Source organism: Podarcis erhardii (genome assembly GCF_964252035.2).
Source record: "Podarcis erhardii genome assembly, chromosome: 13".
Taxonomy (NCBI): Eukaryota; Metazoa; Chordata; class Lepidosauria; order Squamata; family Lacertidae; genus Podarcis; species Podarcis erhardii.
In genome coordinates this window covers 30,835,791-30,858,014 of record NC_138502.1, presented here as the reverse complement: position 1 = coordinate 30,858,014, position 22,224 = coordinate 30,835,791, and the positions used below count along the sequence as shown (strand labels likewise).

The following is a 22,224-nucleotide window of genomic DNA, read 5'->3' as shown; positions in this document are numbered from 1 at the left end:
CTCTGCTAGTTAAACTCACCATTTCTGCATACTCCCATCAACTTCATCTGCCATTCCTCCTTTGTTGGAAATGGGCCTTCTGTCTAAGCCCCTTTTAAAGCCATCTAAGTTAAGTATCCATCTCTACCGTCTTCATAACTTCCACCACAATCCTAGTCACTTACCTAGAAGTAATAATAATAATAATAATAATTTATTATTTATACCCCGCCCATCTGGCTGAGTTTCCCCAGCCACTCTGGGCGGCTCCCAATCAGTATTAAAAACAATACAGCATTACATATTAAAAACATCCCTGAACAGGGCTGCCTTAAGATGTCTTCTGAACGTCAGGTAATTCTTTATCTCTTTGACATCTGACGGGAGGGCGTTCCACAGGGCGGGCGCCACTACCGAGAAGGCCCTCTGTCTGGTTCCCTGTAGCCTCACTTCTCGCAATGAGGGAACCGCCAGAAGGCCCTCGGCGCTGGATCTCAGTGTCCGGGCTGAACGATGGGGGTGGAGACGCTCCTTCAGGTATACAGGACCGAGGCCGTTTAGGGCTTTAAAGGTCAGCACCAACACTTTGAATCGTGCTCGGAAACGTACTGGGAGCCAATGCAGATCTCTCAGAACCGGTGTTATGTGGTCCCGGCGGCCACTCCCAGTCACCAGTCTAGCTGCCGCATTCTGGATTAATTGCAGTTTCCGGGTCACCTTCAAAGGTAGCCCCACGTAGAGCGCATTGCAGTAGTCCAAGCCCCAAACTTCCCAAAAGACAATTCTCGGATTGCACAGTTAGCTTGCAAGCTCCTTGGGGCCAAAGACCTGTTTACAGAATTTCACAAGCAACAGCAAAGTGTCTTGTGTACAGTGCAGGTGTTTATATAACTATAACAACTAATGCAGACTGAAAGCTGAGATGTTTGCGGGAAACAGTCTTGTAGCTTCCTTTGCCGCCTTGCAGTCAAATGCCAGAATAGTCTTTTTTCTCTTTTTTTTTAAGCCTAAAAACAACAATGGCTTGCATTGCAGATGGAGCCCCGGAATCTTGCTCTGGTGTTTGGTCCCACCCTTGTTAGAACGTCGGAGGACAACATGACCGACATGGTGACACACATGCCTGACCGCTACAAAATCGTGGAGACCCTCATACAGCACGTAAGGGGCATGGAGGTGCCTGCAGGGGCATAGCAGGGGCTGGAGGGCAACCAGGAGAAGACAGGCTCTGCCTCCTGGATGTGGGATGACCACCACTTAATTGCTTTTTAAAAGTCATCTGGATATCTTCTTGCAAATAAATGAATGCAAAAAATTTTCAATCCGTTATTAGTTCCTGAAGTGGTTGCTGCGTTTTGCATTTGCTCCCGTCACTGTAGATATATGTGAGCATTTCTCAATTTATTGAGGTACGTTAGCATAACCATATAAGAAGAACTTTCACAAGATATAAGGAATATCTCATGCGTTAAATCAGCAGTAGACACTACTGGTCTCTTCTTGTTCCAGTATTTTCTATAATCGCAGCTAAGTCTATTGCCGTTACTCTGAACTGGTTCTTGACCAGTGAATCAGTTGTGGATAATAATAATAATAATAATAATAATAATAATAATAATTTATTTATATCCCGCCCTCCCCAGCCGAAGCCAGGCTCAGAGCGGCTAACAACAATAAAAGTAACACAGTTTACATAAAATCACAATCAATTAATTGAAATGCATTCTAAAATCAATTCATTCTAAAATCAATTCAAACTCAAATTAATGGCAACCATTGGGCTAGAGTTCTGTGAGGATTACCAAAGGAGGGCGTCAGACTGTGCCTTGGCCAAAGGCCTGGTGGAACAGCTCCATCTTGCAGGCCCTGCGGAAAGATGTCAAGTCCCACAGGGCCCTAGTCTCGTGACAGAGTGTTCCACCAGATCGGGGCCACGGCCGAAAAAGCCCTGGCTCTGGTCGAGGCCAGCCTAACCTCCCTGTGGCCCGGGATCTCCAAGATGTTTTTATTTGAAGACCATAAGGTCCTCCGTGGGACATACCAGGAGAGGCAGTCACGTAGGTATGAGGGTCCTAGGCCATATAGGGCTTTAAAGGTTAAAACCAGCACCTTGAACCTGAACCTGTACTCCACCGGGAGCCAGTGCAGCTGATATAGCACTGGGTGAATGTGATCCCGTGGCAAGAAGTACTTTCACTGTTCTTGCTACCTGCTGCTCAGCAGGCATAGGGTTGATGGGAGTTGTAGTCCCATCAGGAGGGCTTCTCTTCCCTGCAGCATTTATAAAGCATTGTGGTTGCTTCAGAAGCACCCTCACTGATTTCAAACCAGATGTGTCTTTTCCTGCTCTACAGGGATAGAGGGCTGGTAAGGGAGAGGAGAATGGTTCTGCAAGTTTGAAGCATGAGCTGGGTTTAGGGAAAATAATAGCCAGTGGACTAATGGCTAGGCTGTCACAAATAAATCCCTTCCTTGAAGCCACATTCTGGAAGGACTGTAAAGGTGCAAACTCAAATGCTTGATACAGGAAAGCATGGTGTATTGCCCTCACAGGGGAAAATTACACATTAAGACTGGCACAAAGCATAAAGAAACAGTTGTGGGAGAATGGTGGAGCTTTATTTCATTCAGAAATTCTCCAGAAAACCAAATATCAATTCCAAAGGTTTACGCTAACGTGTGGATCACTTAACCATAATGTGTTTTACAGGCATGCACTGTTGCATGTTGTGGTGTATGTATGGAAAAATAACCTGTATTTTGGGGGGGGGATCAAATTAAAAATTCAAATATATCCTTCCTGGTTCTTTGAAGCCAGTGAAAAGCCAATACACAGAAATGTTCCTGTGTTGTGATTTTTTAAAATAATAGTAGCAACAGAGAGGGCGAAGGAACATACAACTGGCTAAATATACATACAACAGTTAGAAATTATTATTTGCAGTAGGTGGGAAGCCCTCCAAAAGCATAGTGAGGAAGGAGGAATTCTGATGACTAGCTAACCCAGTGCCCAGCTTCACAGAACGTACGTCTGTCTTGTGAAGTGAAAAGCCAGGAAGAGTCCGTGTTCACATTTCATGGGTGAAGAACCTGCCACGACACCCCTTTAAATCTAGGGCAGGCAGCCTCTTGGATTCCAGCCTTCATCTGCCCAAACCAGCCTGGCCCAATGGTCAGGAGAGATGGGACAGGTGTAGTCCCATAACACCTGAAGAGCAACAAGTCCCCCCAGCCCACCTTTAAACTTGCGAGTCTTAATATGATGTTGGCTTTGACTGGTTAATGTTAGCAACTCGACTCTGCTTTGATTCCTCTCCTCTGCCTTTTCCCTTCCACAGTCAGACTGGTTTTTCAGCGACAAGGAGGATAAAGGTGAGAAGGTGAGTCACTTGGAAAGGAGGAGGATGCCTGTACCTGAGACTGCAGGGGAATGCAGGGTGTCAGCACAGCCCTTTCCCAGCCATGCTCTGTAGACAGTCTTTCTGCTGATTCCTGTTGGTGGTCAGAAAGGACAGCCCTGCAGCTAGGGTGTTGTTGCGGTAAAAGAGCCTAAGCTTTATTTTGGGGCAAACCAGATGCCTGTGAGGAAACCCACTAGCAGGACAGGAAGGCAATAGCCCTTTCCCAACAACTGGTCCTCAGAGACACAACACCTGTGATACTGGATATAGTAAGGAACCATAGTGTGACTGGTAGCTGTTGATAGCCTTGCCCTCCTTAAAGTTGTCCCCTCCCCTTCAGAGCTGTCGTCGCTGCATCTTTTGCCCATGAATTTGATAGTTTTAATAAGGAGCTGGTTGGAAAAAAATACTTCTTTTTGTCTGTCTGGAATCTCCCACCATTTTCTTTCATTGGATGATCTCAGGATTCATGCTGCTCGCAGATCTGTTTATGCAGGAAAGACAGGAGGCAGGCAGTCTTTTTAAGAACGCTGAAAGAACGTACGAAAGAGGTTTTGCTTACCAAGGTGTACACATGGCACTTCTTTTGGCCCCCTGTTGCTTCTGCCAGACAGGTGTCGCTGGCTTTTGGAATTATATGTTTATATGCATGTGTGCGTGTATATCTTGATTTCTAGAGGTGATGAGCATACAGTTACTAACTGCTCTCTCCCAGGCCGCTACCCCCTGCCCCAAATGTATGAGGGTGGTGGAGGTATAGAAGGGGCTCCTCTGCCACTCTTAGCACAGGAGGGAGGCTGTAGGAAAGGAAGTGCTCTTTCGGATATTTAGGGCCTAAGTCCTTTAGAGCTGTAAACATGAATGTGAGTACTTTGAATTGTGTCCATTAGCGAACTGGCAACCAAGGCAACTATTTTAAAACTGTAGTCTAGGTTTCTTAGGCTTGAACTGTGGTGTACTGCTGAGTGGCTGGTCTTCCCTGTTTGGCCCAAGGTCAAATGAGATAATCTTTTATCTTTTCAGCTTTTCAGCTTTACTCTTCTATGGAACATTATGAGATGGGAGGAGTGGTTCTTCCCTTCCCTTCTCCCCATTTCCCCCCCGCCGCCAGGTATAGGAAGGAAGATAGATGACTGGAGAGCTCCCAGTTTTCCTATACTGAAATACTGAGACCTCCACAGTGCAGCCAAACACACCAATAAGAGAGTTGGCCGAGGAGAAAGAGAAATCCATAGAACACTGTACATCTAGCAGACGGCTTGAATCTTTCCCTCCTAACCACAAATGCATCCATTTTGCAGACCCCTGTAGATGAGCAGGAGGCCCAATCAGTGCCGAATATTGAGTACCTTCTGCCCAACATTGGGAGGACAGCAGCACCGGGGGACGCTTCAGGTGAGTGGACATTGCTTCATTCCAATGGCTGTGGAATTCCCACAGTGCAAAGTTCTGACTGGTGTTTTGCAGTGTTGCCTCTCTGTAAACGTTATTCCCGTTAGTTCCAGTATTTAAGCGCAACAAGCAAAAAAAAAAAAAAAAAAAAAAAAAAAAAAAGTTAGTCCACTTGCCTTTCACACTAACTTCCCTTTCACATTACACGTTTCATACATAAGCCCAGATCTCATTTCTCTTAGCTTTCCCATAGGCCTGTAAATTGTCTTTAGCTCCTTGTTGTTGACCTGTCCATCTAACCCCATCCCTCGAGTGCACGATGCTCAACATCCCTTGCCAAAGCCATCTGCCTGCTTCTGAAAAACATTTGCGTTTGGGCAATTCTCTGATAGCAGAGAAGTCTGTATTTGGGCAAAAGCTACTGGGATTAGCTCCTTCCCTTTGAGGCTGCACTGTTAGCAACAATGTGCATCTCTTTCTCCCTGCCCCACTTTCTCGCAATTTCATAAAATATAATGCACCGCTTGATTGGAAGAAGCTTCCAAACAGTTTAAAAAGAGATGAAACAATAAAACTAAGAAAAATCTACAACCCTATTTTAAAACATACCAAAGTTAAAATGCCAAAGGAGATTAAAATTTCCTCAACTTTCTAAGCATCTGGGTAGGCTTGTCTAAAAAGGTAAAGGTAAAGGGACCCCTGGCCATTAGGTCCAGTCACAGATGACTCTGGTGTTGCGGCGCTCATCTCACTTTATTGGCCGAGGGAGCCGGCGTACAGCTTCCGGGTCATGTGGCCAGCATGACTAAGCCGCTTCTGGAGAACCAGAGCAGCGCACGGAATGCCATTTACCTTCCTGCCGGAGCAGTACCTATTTATCTACTTGCACTTTGATGTGCTTTCAAACTGCTAGGTTGGCAGGAGCAGGGACCAAGCAACGGGAGCTCACCCTGTCGCGGGGATTCAAACCACCAACCTTCCGATCGGCAAGTCCTAGACTCTGTGGTTTAACCCACAGTGCCACCCGCGTCCCAAGAATGTTTTAGCAGACACCTAAAAGAGTACAATGACAGGCGCTTGGTTGATCTCAGTAGGCAGGGAGTCGCAAAGTGCAGGTGCTGCCATCCTAATTGATCACATTCTTACAAATGTGGAACAGATATTAATTGGCACCTGCAGTAGTTAGTGCCAGTTCTACCTATCAAAGCGGTTGAGTGGGCACGTGTTGGGTAAGGTGATCTTGTAGGTAAACTGGACCCAAATTGTTACGGGCTTTATATGATAACAGTGATGCCTTGAACTTGGCCCAATAGAAAATCAGCAACTTGTGCAGATCTCTGATCACATGTGTTATATGCTGACAAGGCCTCACTCCTGTCGGCCACTGCGCTGTACCATTCTGCACTTAACTGCAGCTTCTGAATCGAGCGCAAGGGAAGCCCAACATTCCTTGCATTGCTAGCCCCAAAATGGAAAACGAGCGAGGTCCCAGCTAAAGAAGAATGGCAACTTGTTGACAGAATATGCACAACTCACAGACTTAACATATAGAATAAAATAACAAGAAGAACATAAGTTTAAAGAAGACTGGAAAACGTTTATTGAATATATATATAGGAAATAATTGTTTACAGCTGAAAATGCTGGCAGCATTAAGATAACAGTGTAAAAAGTTTTGATGGAAGCAATAATGGAATACTGAATTGTATAGTTTTTGTAAAATATGCAGGGATTTATGATATGTAAAATGAACCATGGAAAGGGAAGAATGGAAACCACTGATATCTTAAGGATGTTAAATGAGTATTTTAAATTGTAGAACAGAAAATGTAATTAAAACACACACACACACACACCATTGCCTGCATTACCATAATCCCATCTTGAAATAACCAATGCACAAACTACTATGACAAGGCTTTCCTGGTCCACGAATGGCCGTAGCAGTCGAACCAGCCGCAGTTGGTAAATGCCACTTGTAGCCATTGAGGCAGATCTGGATCCAGAAGCACCCTCAAACTGCCAACCTGCTCCTTCACAGGGAGTGCAGCCCCATCCCAGGCTAGTCAGGTGACCAATTTCCCCAATGTGGGAGCGACTCATCTACAGTCCCTGCGTCTTGCTGGGATTCAAGCTCAGCTTGTTTTTCCTCATCCATTTCACCGCTGCATCCCAGCAGTGGCCCAGGGACTGTGCAGCCTCTCCCCATTCAGATGTCATGGAGAAATAGAGCTGAGTGTCTCCAGCATACTGATGGCACCTGGCCCAGAAACGCCGAATGACTGCTCCCAATGGCTTCATGTAGATATTAAATTGCACTAGAGAGGAGAATCCCTTGTTGCACCCCATAGTGTAGCCACCAGGGGGCCAAAGGCAATCTTCCAACGCTGCTCTCTAGGCTGCCCTGATTGGAACCATTGTAATACAGTGCCACCAATTCACATTTCCCCGATCCGGTCCAGGAGGATGCTGTGGCCAATGGCCTCAAATGCCAAAGAAAGATTAAGAAGCAGGCACAAGGTCATAATTGCCCCTCTGAAAAGGGTGACCAAGGCCATCTCAGTTCTGAAGCCAGGCCTGAACCCAGATAGGAAGGGATCTAAAGAATTGGTGTCCTCCCAATAATGCCACCATGACACTCTCTACCACCTTCCCCCCCAAAGAGGGTATTGGCAGCTGGCCGATAGCTGTTCCAATCCAACAGGTCCAGAGCCAGTTTCTTTAGGAGCCGTCAGACTGCTGCCTCTTTTCAGTGCAGCAGGGGCCACCCTCACATGCAGTGAAGCATTGAACACGCTCTGGACCCAGCCAGCCAGTCCCCCTCTGCTAGATTTGATAAGCCAGGTGGAATAGAGGTTGAAGGGGCATGTGGTTGGACACCCTGCCACTGGCACCATGTCCACATCAGCTGATTGCATAAGGTAAAACTGGTAGCACAGTCGTTAGAAAAAAAGGCATGCATAGCCATTGTCACCTACCCCACCCCTTGGCCAGTGGCAAACAGAGCCTTTTATGTTGGCAGAAGAGAAACCATATTTTTGGCACTGGAGGGGAATGGCTCTTGCGCTCCAGCTGGAGTTGCTAATATTGATGGGAGGTATTGTTTAAGTGGGGGTTTTGTTTTGTTTGTTTTTCTCTCTTTCTACTGTTTACAAACTTCCTTAACCTTTTTTGCTGTCTTTCTCTGTTCCTTCTCTCTCTCTCTTTCTCTCCATCTCCTCCCTCTTCCTCCTCTTCTGTACTCCAGCGGAACTGCCGGAGCTCTAGAGCTGGTACGGTGTGGTTGTGCTCTGGTGTACATGCACTAATTCCATTGGGTAATTGCGAGAGGTTGAGGAAAACAGGAAAGTGGTTCTAGTTCCTTATTGACGAGCTACAACATTGGCGTGTACTATGATGAGACACGACACCGGAGGTCGAGCTCCTTACTGTTAAAAAGTTGGGAGTGAAAAATGAGGTCCACTTCATGGGCCTGTGATTTGCTTCTTAAAGCCAAGCATTAGGGGAGGGGGAATCAATGTAAAATCAGTTGTGAAAATAGTTTAAAACAAAACAAATCAGTAGCTTTCTAAGCGAGTGCAGAACATCCCCCCCCCCCGACAGAATGGAAAAGTAGTTAATTTTTATCTTTAACAGCTCCAGTAATATGTAACTTTATTTTGTTTTATTTAGTTCGCATTTATATACAGCTTACTAGAACAAAAGATAACAACTCAGTATAGACAAGTCTAAAATAATACAATAGGAACAAAACTTGCTCATGCAAACAGTCTAAATCCCAAGATTTAAGTTGTCTTTTTTCTCTGCCTGATGAAGAGTTCTGTGTGATTTGAATGCCTGCATATATGTTTGCACCAACTAATATTGGATCCCTGAAAATAATTGCTCTGCCTGTTTTGTATTCAGTTTTTCCATGGGGAAGCAAAAGGTGTCTGTCCTTAAAACGTGGATGCCACAGCCTAGAGACCAGAAATGTTTCCTTCCGCACCTTCAGAGGTTTTGCTCTTTCAAGGACTTTAGACTCAGAGCGACTTTCCTGCCTTTCCTCACTCTCGTTATTGCCAGCCACTAATTCAATGTTGTGGGTGGGGAGGAGGCCTTGGTTGTCAAGAGTGGGCCATTGTGACCATCCATTATATTGTCTGTTGGTTTCATTGCCGCTGACGTTGCTGTGGCGGATTTTGTGTGTGACTGTGTGGAGGTGGGGGAGCTATTGCGCAAACGGCTTGGCTGGTACTGTGCCCCTATGAATTTTCTGTGGTTTTCTAGCCACTGTTCCTGCCTGTGTTCTTGCCCCATGGGGTTTGCCAGCACCCACCTCTGCCCCCTGCTTCCTCTTTGCTGGATCTGCCTGGCCTGGCTTTTAATTTTGTTAAACTTTGGGGAGGGGCTGCATTGCCACTACTTTGCTTTAAGTACCCCTTAAACATCTGGGCAACATCTGCCAGCCATTCTTTTAGGTGTGGCTCTCCGAACGTGGCAATGGCTGAACTGAGACAGAAGAGCAAATCTTTTATCTTTTTGGCTGGTTGTGAAACTCGACACCACCACCCTCTATTCATGGCTCGCCTTCAGCGGTGTGGGGTGTAAGGTATGAGCCCCACTTTCAGCAAAGGCAGATCCCCTCCAGGACAAAGGACTGACTCTTCCCAAAGCACTGACTCTTAAAACTTTGGTTGTATACACTCTATGCAGTAGCAGCACACCTGTTCCTTCAAAAGAATTCTGGGCACTGTAGTTTTTTAAGGCTTGTGGGGAATTGTAACTCTGTAAGGGGAAAACTACAGGGCCATTTAAAATGCGCTTTAAATGTACAGTGTGAACACAGCCTTCATTGTACTGCTGGGCACTAATCTCCTTCATTGGTTGTTTGTGGGCCGCTGTTTCATTTCAGCGTTGCTGCTTGAGCAGCTTCTGGTTAAAAACACCAGTTCCTTCTGCACTCCAGTGCACCTGTACTGTACATTCAGTACGAAGGGGCAGGGGAAGCATTTTGAAGCATTCCAAACTCTGCCATGTTTGCCACATGCATAGCAGTCAAGATGCCACTGCTCTTCCGCATCCTCATGAGGGTCGAAAAAGAACAGGAGAATTCGGCACCCATCGCAATTTTTCTTTGGGAACGACTTGAGCATTTCCTTTTCTTTCTTTTGCCATTGCATCCTGTTGTGCTTTCAGAACCCATCCTCACATTGCTGACCATGAGTGGGAAACAAGATCCTGTTTCAGAATCGCTGCTCAAGGAGATGGGAGACCAGCCCTGTCCCTAATCCTGTTAACACTGAGCTCCTGATAAACCCCTTATGATCCACGAGGCCAAATCCAGCCCCCAGTCATATATTGTGGCCTCCTTGACCACCTCTTTTTATAGTCCCAGGCAGGCCTGTGGCAGACTCCATATACCTGACCGATGAGCTCATTTTTGCTTTTGATGGGTCACATGCCTTATGAATCTGGCTTCAGTCTTGCTCCCCTGGGTGGAACTTGTGGTGCTTTCCCTTCTGGGACTAACTGCGCATGTATGTGCAAATGCATTGGATGTTAGGACGCTGTGCCTTCCTGCCATGTTGTTAGTGGGCCCATAGAGCAGGAGGCAGGCAGCTGTGTGTGGCGACAAGTCAGGTGTTGATCAGATGTTCCACTGCCTTCCCCCTAACTGCTCCGTGCTCAGTCTGCCTTTCTACTTCACTAATTCCACTGACTTTGCTCCACTAACCTTCCTGACAGCCTTGTCACCATCACTTGAACAAATGTGCCTGATTGTGGTCCCCACCCTTACAAAGCCCCCATTCATTCATTCAGGATACTCTGCGTGTTCTGGGGTGCCCGATCTGTTCTTTGTTCTTGACTTCCTCCCCTCCCCACCCCTTTTATTTTGCCACCAGTTCATTCAATTTTATTTTCCTTAAGTAAACATGAGACAAAATGAAATGGTGGCTTGTGGTCCAAGGTGGCATGTTTGTAAACACCCAGGGTCAACTTCCCTTCTCTGGACTATTATTTAACAAGAGGGAGCCCCCTGCTCCCAAACCTTCTTCAATCTTGGCTTACTTTTTAGTAAGGGCCCAAAATATTATTGGTGTTTTGCTCAGAGATGTGCTAGGATAAATAAATTTGCATAGAGTCCCTCACTTTAAGACAATTTCCTCTGGCAAGAAGTGATGTGATATTAGGAAAAGGGTTTGCCTTAGTTAGTTGTCTATCGGAAGAGCCCCTGAATTTGGAGTACCTAATCTTTTAATTTGATTTTCATATTTGGAGTGTCCTTCCACAGGACACCACCAGGGGGCGCAAACAATCTTGTCATGTCTCATTGGTGATTGGGCCATTAACAGCCAATGCTCCGACCCACCAAAGTACAGGCTGTGATCCTAATGAGATTGCTGAAGGGAAGAGTGAGATTCAGGAGTCCCTGACTGAAGTGTGTGTCTTAAAGAGCCAGTAGCAGACAAAGGAAGGGGAAGTGCAGCTCTGTGAAGTTTCAGAAGCGGCTGAGCTAATGAATACATTCACTGCAAAATACGGAGGCCCCCAGCTCTGCCAGCAGAAGCTTCTTCCCATGTTGTCAGGAAGATGAAGAAAATAAAAAAGGCTTATTAGGTTTCCATTTGGAGGGCTTCATAGCTGGCCATTAGCTGAACTCACTATCCAGACTTTAGGGGAAGGTGAGCAAAGTCAGTCCTGGATGCCAAAATAGCACCTCTTGTTGCTTTGCATTGTTTTTTACACTGTCCAGAGAGAGAGAAGCCTTTAGACTTCCATAGTCAGAACAGAAGAAACATCTGCTGAGTCACCCCTTCTTTTTTATGGGGTGCACCTTTCGGTTTAGCTCTAATGTGCTGACTCGGGAGCATGACATACCTTTGCTGCAGGGAAGCCATGGGGACAAGTGTTCCCCTTGGCAGCCTCACGACCCACCCACTTTCCCAACACTGTCCCGTGTCTTACTGATCCTCTCCTCTCTCTCTTTCCTCTTCGTTTGTTAACAGATTCGACCAACAGTGGCTCAGCTAAATCAAAGGTAAGGCTCCTTTCTGTGTCATACCTGCCCGTTGGGGAAGAGAGGCGGGAAAAGATGGTTCAGCTCCTCTTAAGGGGTCCCTGCACTCGCAATTTGCACTGGGGGGGAAAGGGTTCCATTCTTTTCAACAGGACCCCCCTCCTTTTTTGCAATGCCATACAAGTTGCATTTTTGGGAGGCCTGATCTGGAGGCAAAAGCCCCTACCCCCACCCCGTGACTGATCTGGTCCCCCGCTCGACTAGTTTTAAGGTGGGGGGAGAACCATACACACAAGGGCACATCTACAGGTAAGGTCATGCATTTCTTGGCCCATAGGTTGTGTGACTCACCCAGGTAGCATCTCCCAGTGATATCTGACTTTCCTGTTTTATACTTCTGCCAGGGCAAATGTAAAAGCACTTGTGAGAATTGTGAATCTGCATTAATGATACTTAATATGATGCTCTCTGTTAGGGCATGTAAGCAGATCAGTGAATCAAGGGGTTATTATCCCAGGGTTGACCAGTCTTGTAACCCAGGGGTTCCCTAACTGTGCTCTGAGGGCCCGTGGTCTTCATCCAAGTGGTCCATGGCACGTCCCCATTAAATATTTCTATTGGGTTTTTTTAATTTACTTACATTTTTCTCCCTTTTGTTTCTTTCATCGTATTACAGTTTGATTTCTGTGCAACGCAAATTGGAACACAATAACATACAATGTAAGAAGTAAAAGAAGAAATGCAAATAGAATTAGAAATAATATAGCATCAGGCACGGAACATGGCAATTGCTACCAAAGGCAAAAAAATCATTAAGTGGTCTGCCAAGACCACCAGCAAATTTCAAGTGATGGGGGGTGGGGTGGAGTTTGGGGACCACAAAACCTGAACATTTCTATCTTGTCTCTGCTTTGGACAGCTTTCCCCAGGCATAACTCTCTCCCTCCCTCCCTCCCCACCCCTTTTGCCCTTGCTGCAGGCTTCGTGGGGCTCCCGGAAGGAGCACTATCACAAGGAGATGCTTGCCATCTCCTTCATCTCAGCTGTCAACCGCAAGAGGAAGAAGCGGAGAGAGGCCAAGCGTTTCGGGAGCAGCACAGATGACGACTCTGAGCATGAGTCGGCCGCCAAACCAGCCGCCAAGAGAGACGAGGAGGAGGTGGGGGCAGAGGAGGAAACCAGAGAAGCAGAGGGGCTTGGGAGCAGCAGCGGCAGCAGAGGTCCAGAGCCCGGTGGGCAGAGTGGCCCAGAGGGCTCTGTGAAGCTCGAAGTAGAGTTGGAAGAAAGGAAGACGACGGCGCCTCGGGGCAGCCCAGAACCGGCCCACGATGCCCGTTCCATCGTGTCGGGTTACTCCACCCTGTCCACCATCGACCGCAGCCTGTGCTCCGAGGTGCAGTCCGTAGCAGAGAGCCGTGGGGAGGAGGCAGACGATGAACGGAGCGAGTTTAGCCACGTGGAAACGGACACCGAGAATGGTTTTGTGCCGGGGCAGGCCGGGATGGTCCCGAAAGGAGCCGGGCTGGAGGCGGCGGCAGAAGGTGGAGCTGCCGCAGCCGACAAAGCGTTCCATAGCCGAGCCTCCTTCAGCTCCCACCGCCTCATGCAGTGCGACACCCTGGCGCGGCGCAAGCTCTCGCGACCCCGCTACAGCAGCGAGGCCTCCTCCAAAGGCAGCACAGAAGGCCCCAGCTCCAGCTCGCCGGGGAGTCAGGAGTCGCTGCAGCCCACGGGGGCCGCCGAGGCCCACAGCCGGCCTTCCCTCACGGAGCAGCTGCGCCTGCGCTTCCGCGGCTCGTCGGACGACATGCTGGCGGTGCGGCTGCGTAAGCCACACTCGCCTGAGACTCGGCGCAAGAGGAACAGCTGGCGGCGCCACACGGTGGTGGTGCCCGGCGGCCTCAAGGACCTCAACTACAACGAGTGGGAGGATCAGCATGTCTTGGGGGCCCCCGAGGCCCGTCCGCTGGACGCCACCAGCAGAGCTCCCCTCCGGGACAACAAAGACTCAGGGCTCTCCAGCCTGGAGTCGACGAAAGCTCGGCCTTCCTCGTCTGCGCTGGGGAGTGCGGTTGCTCCCGGTGGCGAGCAGCAGCACCACAAGGCCGGCTCTGAAGGGCGCTCGGCTCCCCGGCGCACAGCTTCCTTGCGCTTCCACCAGTGCCTCTAGGGGACAGGCGGGGGAAGCCCCTGGTTGGAGCGGCAGGGGAGGAACCCTGGCTTGGCCACGCCAGCAGCCTCAAACTTCAGTGGAGCAAGAGTCTCTTCCCTGCCCCAGCCTCGCTTTCTGACCCCCTTCCCCCTGGTCTTAATTTAATGACTCTCCTGTTTCGTGACTTGTGAATTTATTTATTCCCCTCCCCTCGCCAGGGCGGCAGTTGGAGAAAAGGAAGCAGAGGCGGGTGAAACAAGGGAAGGGGCTCTTTGGCCAGCCCATAGGAAGCTCTTGCCTTGGTTTTGCTGCTGGGAGGCTACCTGGGGCAACGGGGGGTGGGGGGTGGCCAGCCCCCATTCCTGCTTGGAAAAGCTTCTCTGGCTCCAGGGGGCTGGTCTGCAGGTTGCTTTCAGGGCATGTGTGTGAAGGAGAAGGCAGGCGGAGGGTTGTTGAGCAGGAGCCTCTCCCTGCCCATCTCTGCCTTGTTGGCTGCCCCACATTTTGCCTCTTTTCTGAGGAAGCTCTTGGGAAGTCAGATCAGAAATGCTCATGGAGACCAGCTCATTCTTCCCCTTGACCACTGCCAAAGTTCTGCCGCTGATCAAGCCCCTGCTCCAATGCCATTCTGCCTCCGAGTCCTCCTTCCCAGGGCACAAGAATGTCTCAATCTTGCGGGGGCTCTGAATAGGTCCCTTTAAAAGAAAGAAAGCAAGCCACCCCACTGCTCCCTCTGTGCCTTCTCCCAAGATGAGCAGGTGGGCAACCAGCTCCCCAGTTTCCCACCTCCCTTGGCTTGGCCTTTGCAACACGCCTGCAGATTTGGCTGGACCCCCTTCAGTTGCAGCACTTGTGCCCTGTGGGCATGGAGTGGACATGGCCCTGTACTTGGAAGTTGCCCGTGGAGAAACCAAAAACGACAGAGCCAGAAACGCCCTTTCTAGGGGCATTTTCCACACTGCTCTCCTCCTGCTTTAAGTGGCACCATCCCGTTTCCCCCCATACCACAAAAGCCACAAGGAGTCCTGTGGTCTCTTGAAAGGCCAACCAATTCACTGCTAGTCTTCAAGGTGCCAGAAAATTAATGGTCTTTTGGGGGTTTTTTTACCGCAACAGGCTCCCATGGCGACCCCTCTTGGCAAAAAAGTAAGAATCAGAAGGAACCTGTGGAACACCTTTGGGATTAGACCTGTCCTTTGCCCTTCCTACCTACGGGTTCATGCTGCCTGAAGCCTTAGAGAATGCTGCCTTGTGCTGTCGGCGTTTGTGAACCTTTATACAACTTAGCTCTCCCTCGGCCACTGAGAACTTGGGTGGGGGGAAAGTCCTGAGGACCTACCTGTGTCTCTGCCCGACTCCTTGCCGCTCTTGTGACAGTTTGTACAAACCACGAGGAAAAAGACAGTGGCTTCTGGATCAGCCAAGTCCTACCTGTGTTGGGTACAGTTCAGGGATGCAGTTGTTTGGAGAGTAAAGACTGTTAGTGCAAATGGGAAGTTGCCTGGCTGCTTTTATGCCCTTGTAACATTTCCCAGTAACTCTTGGTGCTACAGAGGATGGTGGAGCACCCACTTGCTGCCTATGTGGGGGATTTCTAACATAAATCCTTTCTATGTAGATTGTTGTGCTCACACTCAAATCTACCGTGACAGCCCCCCCCCCCCAAATCTGCAGTGCAGAGTGGCAAGTGATAGGCTGAGTGTGGGCCTTGTGTGAGTTGTATTGTGGGTGAGAAGGATGGACATTAGGTACGGAGGACAAGCACAGCTGGTTCCCTCCCTCCAATGCCCTGTGCAGGTATGCCAGTAAGAGAGTCTGAGAGATTCCTTAACTTTGCTGTTACAGTTTCCCATGATAACATATGTTGGGATTCCATTCCAGCCTTTGTTCCAGCAACAGCTGAAATGCCATAATCCTACCATCTTGTGCTATGCAGTTGCCCTCCAAAATCTACACAAACTTTGATTCTTGCTGGTGCTACATTTCTTCTTAGCAATGTCTTCCCCTCCTTAGTTTTCTCAGTATGTTGGGACAGAAGTGAACCAAGGGTGCCACTCATTTCTGTGTTGCAGATTAGGGCAGATACTCATCCTTCCTGCCCATTTTTTTTATTATTATTATTTTGCATTTCCTTCAAGATGAGAGGCCTCTTACAGATTTGCTTTCACCTTGTGGTGTAAAATGTTCCTTCTAGTCCCTGATCTTTGTAGAATCTCATTTGTCCATATGGCATGTGAGAGAAACCGGAGCGGCTCTTTTAGCAAATAAATAGGCAAGGTGCTATTTTAATATGTGAATGCTCTATGGTGAAGTGTAGGAGCTGCCTCTGCAGAAAAATGCTGCACAGTCAGAAAATAGCCTCACTGAGATAGTGGCTTTCCCCTGTTGCACCAAAGCTATAGCAAAAGTATCTGGTCATATCAGTAGTTGACCACATTCGAGCAAAGTGCTTTTGTTTCAGCAGTTTTCCTGGAAGCACCATTTCCAGCGCCCATGAAATTCAGTGATCAAATTTCTGCATGCCAGCCTAACCTACTTGCCAGTGGTGTTAGCAGGCTTAACTGCGATTTTGAGCTCCTTTAGTGGGCAAGGCAGCATTCAAATGTGTTGGAAAGTGGCAAACGCTGGATTTCATCATTTGAAGGTGGCATTTAGAAAGCCATCCTCATCTCCGCAGGACGAAAGGCAAACATTGCTATCACTGAAGATGTTTCTAGTCTCCATAGCAACTTCTTGCTGCTTGTATATTTCTGCAGGCAAAGTGACCTTGAAGTTTGTTATGAGAGCTTTATCTTGCCCTGCCTGTGATGAACTCAGGGCGGAGTGTGTCATTCCTATCCCCGCTTATTCACACAGCAGCCTTGTGAGGTAGGTTAGCCTGCTTCATATGATCTTGCCAGGCTTCATAAACCATGGACTAAGCACTCCTCCCTTGACCAGCTCTTCCTCCTCTTTCACACTGGCTTTAGCGCTTCATTCCTGACTTGCATTGAGCCAAGGTTCATTGTTAACACCAGAGCCAGGGACTGGTGCTGCTCATCAGTTAACAAATCATGATGAGAAACGGAAGCCTATGCAGAGGGGAGGGGAGGCAGCTTGTCTGAACCAGGCCAGTAACTGGCCCAAGTTTACTCAGCAAGCTGTTTTGGCTGAGTGGGGATTTCAACCCTGCTCTCCCAAGTCTTTACTTTAGCTCTCAAGTGTAGGCTAGTTCATGCATATTCATGTTTTAATGAGTGCAACATTAAGGTAGTGATGTGTGTACCAATGAGCCATTGTGGAACAAGTTGCCAGGCATCAATCCAAGGCTAGGGTGTTTGCGTGGAGCCGATTCACAGCTGCAGCTTTTGAGTTATCCAGTGTTTGGATCAGAAATTAAGTGCTGGCTATGCATGTGTGAGAGGAATCTGACCTGTAAGGGCTAGCAGTGTGCAAATTCTCTGTGTGTCATAGTTGCAGATACTTTGGTGAGAGGTTCAAGGCACAGATGGCTTGGTAATCACCAATAATGATTATTTAAAAATCTAGTTTTTTAGTGTCCAAAGTGCTTTATGTTATGTACCTTCATAACCACCCTTATAATTATTTCTGAGAATGTAGTGATTGTAGAGAAGCACAGGCAAAACCTGGTGGAATTCCACCATGAATTGTGCTGTTTACCTTGACACCAGGACTCAAAATATCTGGCCTGTAGGATCCCAGTTCACCATCCTTGTGCTTCCAGGCCTGCTGTCCTCCGCATTATTCAATTCCCATGCCATGTATACAGCAGCTGCATGTACTACATAGTCCATGATGCAGCACAACTCAGAGTTTACAAGGGCATCTGGGGGCTAGCTAATGTTAAAAATGTGCACCAGAGTATAGAGGGGACTAGCAGAAGCCATGCAGATTCCTATATGCTTTCTGCTCAATTTTAGCAAATTGATTCCACCAAAATCGCATACCAAACTTTCTCCCCTGGTTCCATTTTGGGTAGAATTAGGCTGCAACCCTGGCTGTAATCCTAAATGAGATGTGGCATGCTGAGAGTGGTAGGCTTGAATCTGGAAATGGAACCCTGCTGGATTTCTTACATTTGTAGTTTCCCTCTCATTGGGAATGGACTCTTGTTTTGAAAACCATAGAATTCTCTGTACTAGAGCAGAGAGACTGTCACAAATGGAGATTTTATCCACGTGTCGTAGTGTCCTTTTGGTCTGGCAGTGGTTGCAGTGTTGGACTCAAGTGTCTGGTAAATTATATACCTGACTGCTTTAAAATGTCTATAGGAGTTTTAGAACGTCAGAAACTCATCAGGCACATTGATGACCACTTTTGCTTGAAATGTGAAGGTTTATATAGGCTCAAGCTCTGTCAAATTGCGGATTGGTTTCTGCAATTGGAAGCGAGTGGCGATTATTAGCACCCGTACCCTCCAGCACACTGACATGCTAATAGATTCTGCGGGGTTTCAACAAAGGGGGATTTTTCATAAGACAAATTCCAAAAAAGACTTAAAAGGACAGAAATGTTGTTCATGCTGATAGGGACATAAAACAACTGTAACACAAAACACCAAAAAATGGAAATGCCTATAATTTGTGATACAATTGAATTAGCCACAAATGTGCTGTGTGCTCCACACTCCGCATTTTCTAATGCACATCTTACAGCCATTCCATTGAGGCCTTGAAAAGGGGTGTGTGGAGATGTGGAATTTAAAACTTAGCAAAGCTAAACTATTTGCTACACTGTTATGCATTGTTCTTTTATGCAAATATTTGCTGTAAAGTTTTATTTTTCACTTTATTTTGTAAATAACCTTTAAATGTGTAACATATGATAAAAGAGTTTATAAGGATTTTTTTTTAATGAAGACTGTTTTGTTTTGCTCCTTTTAAAAACCCAGTTATATTGACAGTGTTGATTTTTTTTTTTAAGCACCTGCCTGCCTGCATGGTTTGTCCCTCTTCCCACCTTCACTGTGTTGTACAATGTCAGACATATATATATGGTCAAACGAAACAACTGAAGAAACCCAAACTCTGCTTTGAGGATCTCCTCAGAATTACAGTGATATACATATTGGAAATAAACTGGCTTATTCAGAGAATGTTTGCTCACTTTCTTTTTTTCAAAACAAAGAACCATAACCTGAAGGCCTTTTTTGGCCTGAGAGCCACATTCATTCATAAGCAACCTTATGAGGGCCACATGTCCCCAGTAGGTGGGGCTAGAGACAGAAAGCAGATGAAGAAGCAGATGTGACTTTCCTTTGGACACTAGGCTGCATTCCAGCCGTCCAAAGAACAAGATGCATGTGTATCTACACAAACACGCCATCATCATCTAGGTATGCAAGATATACCAGCAAAAACACTCTAGGAAGGCTGCTGAGAAAAGCCTGTGGGGCTGCATTTAACCCACCAGAAGAAGAAGAGGAGTTTGGATTTGATATCCCGCTTTATCACTACCCGAAGGAGTCTCAAAGCGGCTAACATTCTCCTTTCTCTTCCCTAACAACAAACACTCTGTGAGGTGTGTGGGGCTGAGAGACTTCAGTGAAGTGTGACTAGCCCAAGGTCACCCAGCAGCTGCATGTGGAGGAGTGGGGAAGCGAACCCGGTTCCCCAGATTACAAGTCCACTGCTCTTAACCACTACACCACACTGGCTCTCACCTCCAGGGCCTGATTTTGTCCACCCCTGCTCTAGAATACACCGTATACTTCACTTGGCCTGCTACATAAGTACACAGAGACTGCATGGGGAATGGGGAGAAGAGCTCTTTCTCACAGTCTGTTAATTTCACTGCAGCTTGTTCTGGATAAATTTATGTGCCACTCTCTCTGGTCACATCACTCCTTCCTTCAGCAGTTCAACCCAGAGATAGAGAGGGCATATGCCACCCACCCACAAACACTGCTTTTTTGAATATTTTTGTAAAAAAGAATCGTATCCAGCAGAATTGACCCGAGACTTGAAAAGTACATAGAACGGAAAGAGCATTTTTCCAATATCCTCCATCAGCTTTATGCTCTTTTCAAGGGAGAAAGGGGTAACAAACCTCATGACAGAGGGGGATGGGGGGGGGCTCAGAGGCTTTGAGCGCACCAGGAGAACATCTCAAGGGAGTCATTGTGCCAACAGGCGCCATGTTGGTGATCCCAGACCACCCTTGAGTACACACATTGCCCCACAAATACCAAACAGCACAACGGAATATCTGCTTTTTAAAGAATGGTTTTGAACAAAGCTTTAAGAAAAGAAGTGTCACGGGAAGGGGGGGGAGAGTATTTTATTAAAGTCAGACACTCTGATAGGAAACAAAACAAAAAAGGGGAAAATTAAAAAAAGCAACCTTCCTTCATTTGGAATTTTTGACTAACAATGATCACATTGTTCACAGAAGAAAACATGGCATCCATAGAATTTATACATAGAACTCTACCTACAGATAGCAGCAAAAAGATTTACAAAAGTTACAGATTTTTTTTTAGAACTGTTGCTTTCTTTTATAACCAGTTTTGGTGTGGTGTCATTTATAGCGTTGGTTTTTGTTTTCTTTAAAAAAATCAGTTCACAATAAAATCCATGCGAAGAGACACACAACATCATCATCAGTCCTCCCTACACAGTGCCTAAAGGTTTCGCTCTCTTTTTTATTTTTTTATTATTATTATTATATATATATATATATATATATATATATATATATATATTAAAAAACCCTTTCTTATTATTTTTTTCTTTAAAAAAAAAAATCTGAAAACAACAACCAGACAAGTAAAGCGAGGCTCGTGGCATGCAGTGGTGATTGCTTTCCCCCCAACACACACACACAGAGACACACTCACTCACTCACTCACTCAATAATACATGCATAGTTTGGTGCTTTATAATTTACGCATTTGGGGGGGGGGAAAGTTCAAAACCTTTTTCAAAAAATAAAAATTGTGGAACAATTGTTGCTCACACAGCAGTTGGATGATGCCATGACAGTGACACTTACACTCATACTCACACTCACACACTCCCAAGTGCAGCAACACACAATGAAAGGACAAATGTGCTTCAGACAAGGAAAATGGATGGAACTTAGAAGGGAATGGGTTCATGAAACCACTGTCTCCCTAACATCGTCCCTTTTTTGTCCTATTTTTCATTGGTCTTTGATTTGTGACTGTGTGTCCATGTTGCAAGGCTAGGGCGATGCAAAACACTTTTTGCTGATAAGGCAGAAAATCAAGATGATTTCCCGCCGCCCCCTCCAAATATTCATCAAAGTGGGAAAACATTCCCCTGCACAAGGCTTGCTTCAAATGAGCAGGATAGCACTTCTTCACTTTAATGGTGCTCTGTCTGTCTCTCACTGCTATTCTTATTAGGGACAAAAGGCTATCACTGCACCTTGCTATGCGATAAGGCTAGCCCGTGCCCATGTATGCGCCATTCCCTGCATATGGTAGTCTGCACATCACTATGCGCACAGGCATAGCAACATGCATCTTCCCTTGCTCAGAGGACAAAACAATGGGTTCTCCAAGGAGATCTGCATGGATCCTAGGGTTGTGTCCAACAAAGTCATCCCATTAGTGAAAGGACTCCCACCAGTCCAGCGCAATTTCCTCTCCCTCTCTTCTCCCTGAATATCCCCTAAGCTCCTCCCCCAATCTGCTCCAGAGGGTCGGGGAAAACTCCAGAACAGATTTGTGGGGGGAGGCACTGGAAGAGGGGGAGAGGAAGCCCAACTGAACAATCAGTTGTTCTTGTGCTAGTGGAGTTAATGGGAACATTTGATTTCCCCACACATTGCTAAACTCCAACTCCCATAGCCTGGGTTGATAGGAGCTGGGGTTCAGTAACATTGCGGGGGGGGGGGAGATTCCCCACACCTGCGTTAACATGATAACTTTGCTGGATACAACCCCTTTGTGATCAAGTGCAGCCCCAACTGAGCTTTGGCAAGGCTGCATCATCAGATAATCCAAGACCTGGTAAGGCTAAAGAAGGTGAAAAGAGTGCAATCAGAATGACTGTAAAAGCTATTACCAGAAAAACAGCATTCTCTCTCCCTTTTCCACATCAACAGAGCAGGGATCTAACAAATGCTAACACTTAACATCAACTGGGCAGTTACAGCCTCTGTGTATCGTGGGCAAAATGTGGGGGAACATTTCCCACTGTTCCCCTGTAAATTGGGTACTCGTTAACAAAGTTTGTGTTTTTTTCTACCTGTTAGTACTCACTCTCACTCAGCACTTAAGTATGTGCTGGGTAGGGATTTTGATTCATGCTAGGACCATGTGTGTAGACATA

At 46.9% G+C, this 22,224-nt stretch overlaps 1 protein-coding gene across 5 annotated transcripts in view; it reads left to right on the top strand.

Moving 5' to 3' along the window:
• ARHGAP23 (Rho GTPase activating protein 23) overlaps positions 1-19,019 on the top strand; it is a 172,554-nt gene extending 153,535 nt beyond the window's left edge. For all 5 annotated transcript variants that reach the window (XM_081837570.1, XM_081837568.1, XM_081837569.1 and 2 more), the window contains 5 exons: positions 1,015-1,140; positions 3,318-3,359; positions 4,682-4,775; positions 11,762-11,793; positions 12,752-19,019. In XM_081837570.1, the coding sequence (XP_081693696.1) occupies positions 1,015-1,140; positions 3,318-3,359; positions 4,682-4,775; positions 11,762-11,793; positions 12,752-13,942 (1,485 nt within the window). In that variant the 3' untranslated portion in view covers positions 13,943-19,019. The remainder of the gene's footprint in view (positions 1-1,014; positions 1,141-3,317; positions 3,360-4,681; positions 4,776-11,761; positions 11,794-12,751) is intronic.
• Positions 19,020-22,224: the final 3,205 nt, after the last annotated feature.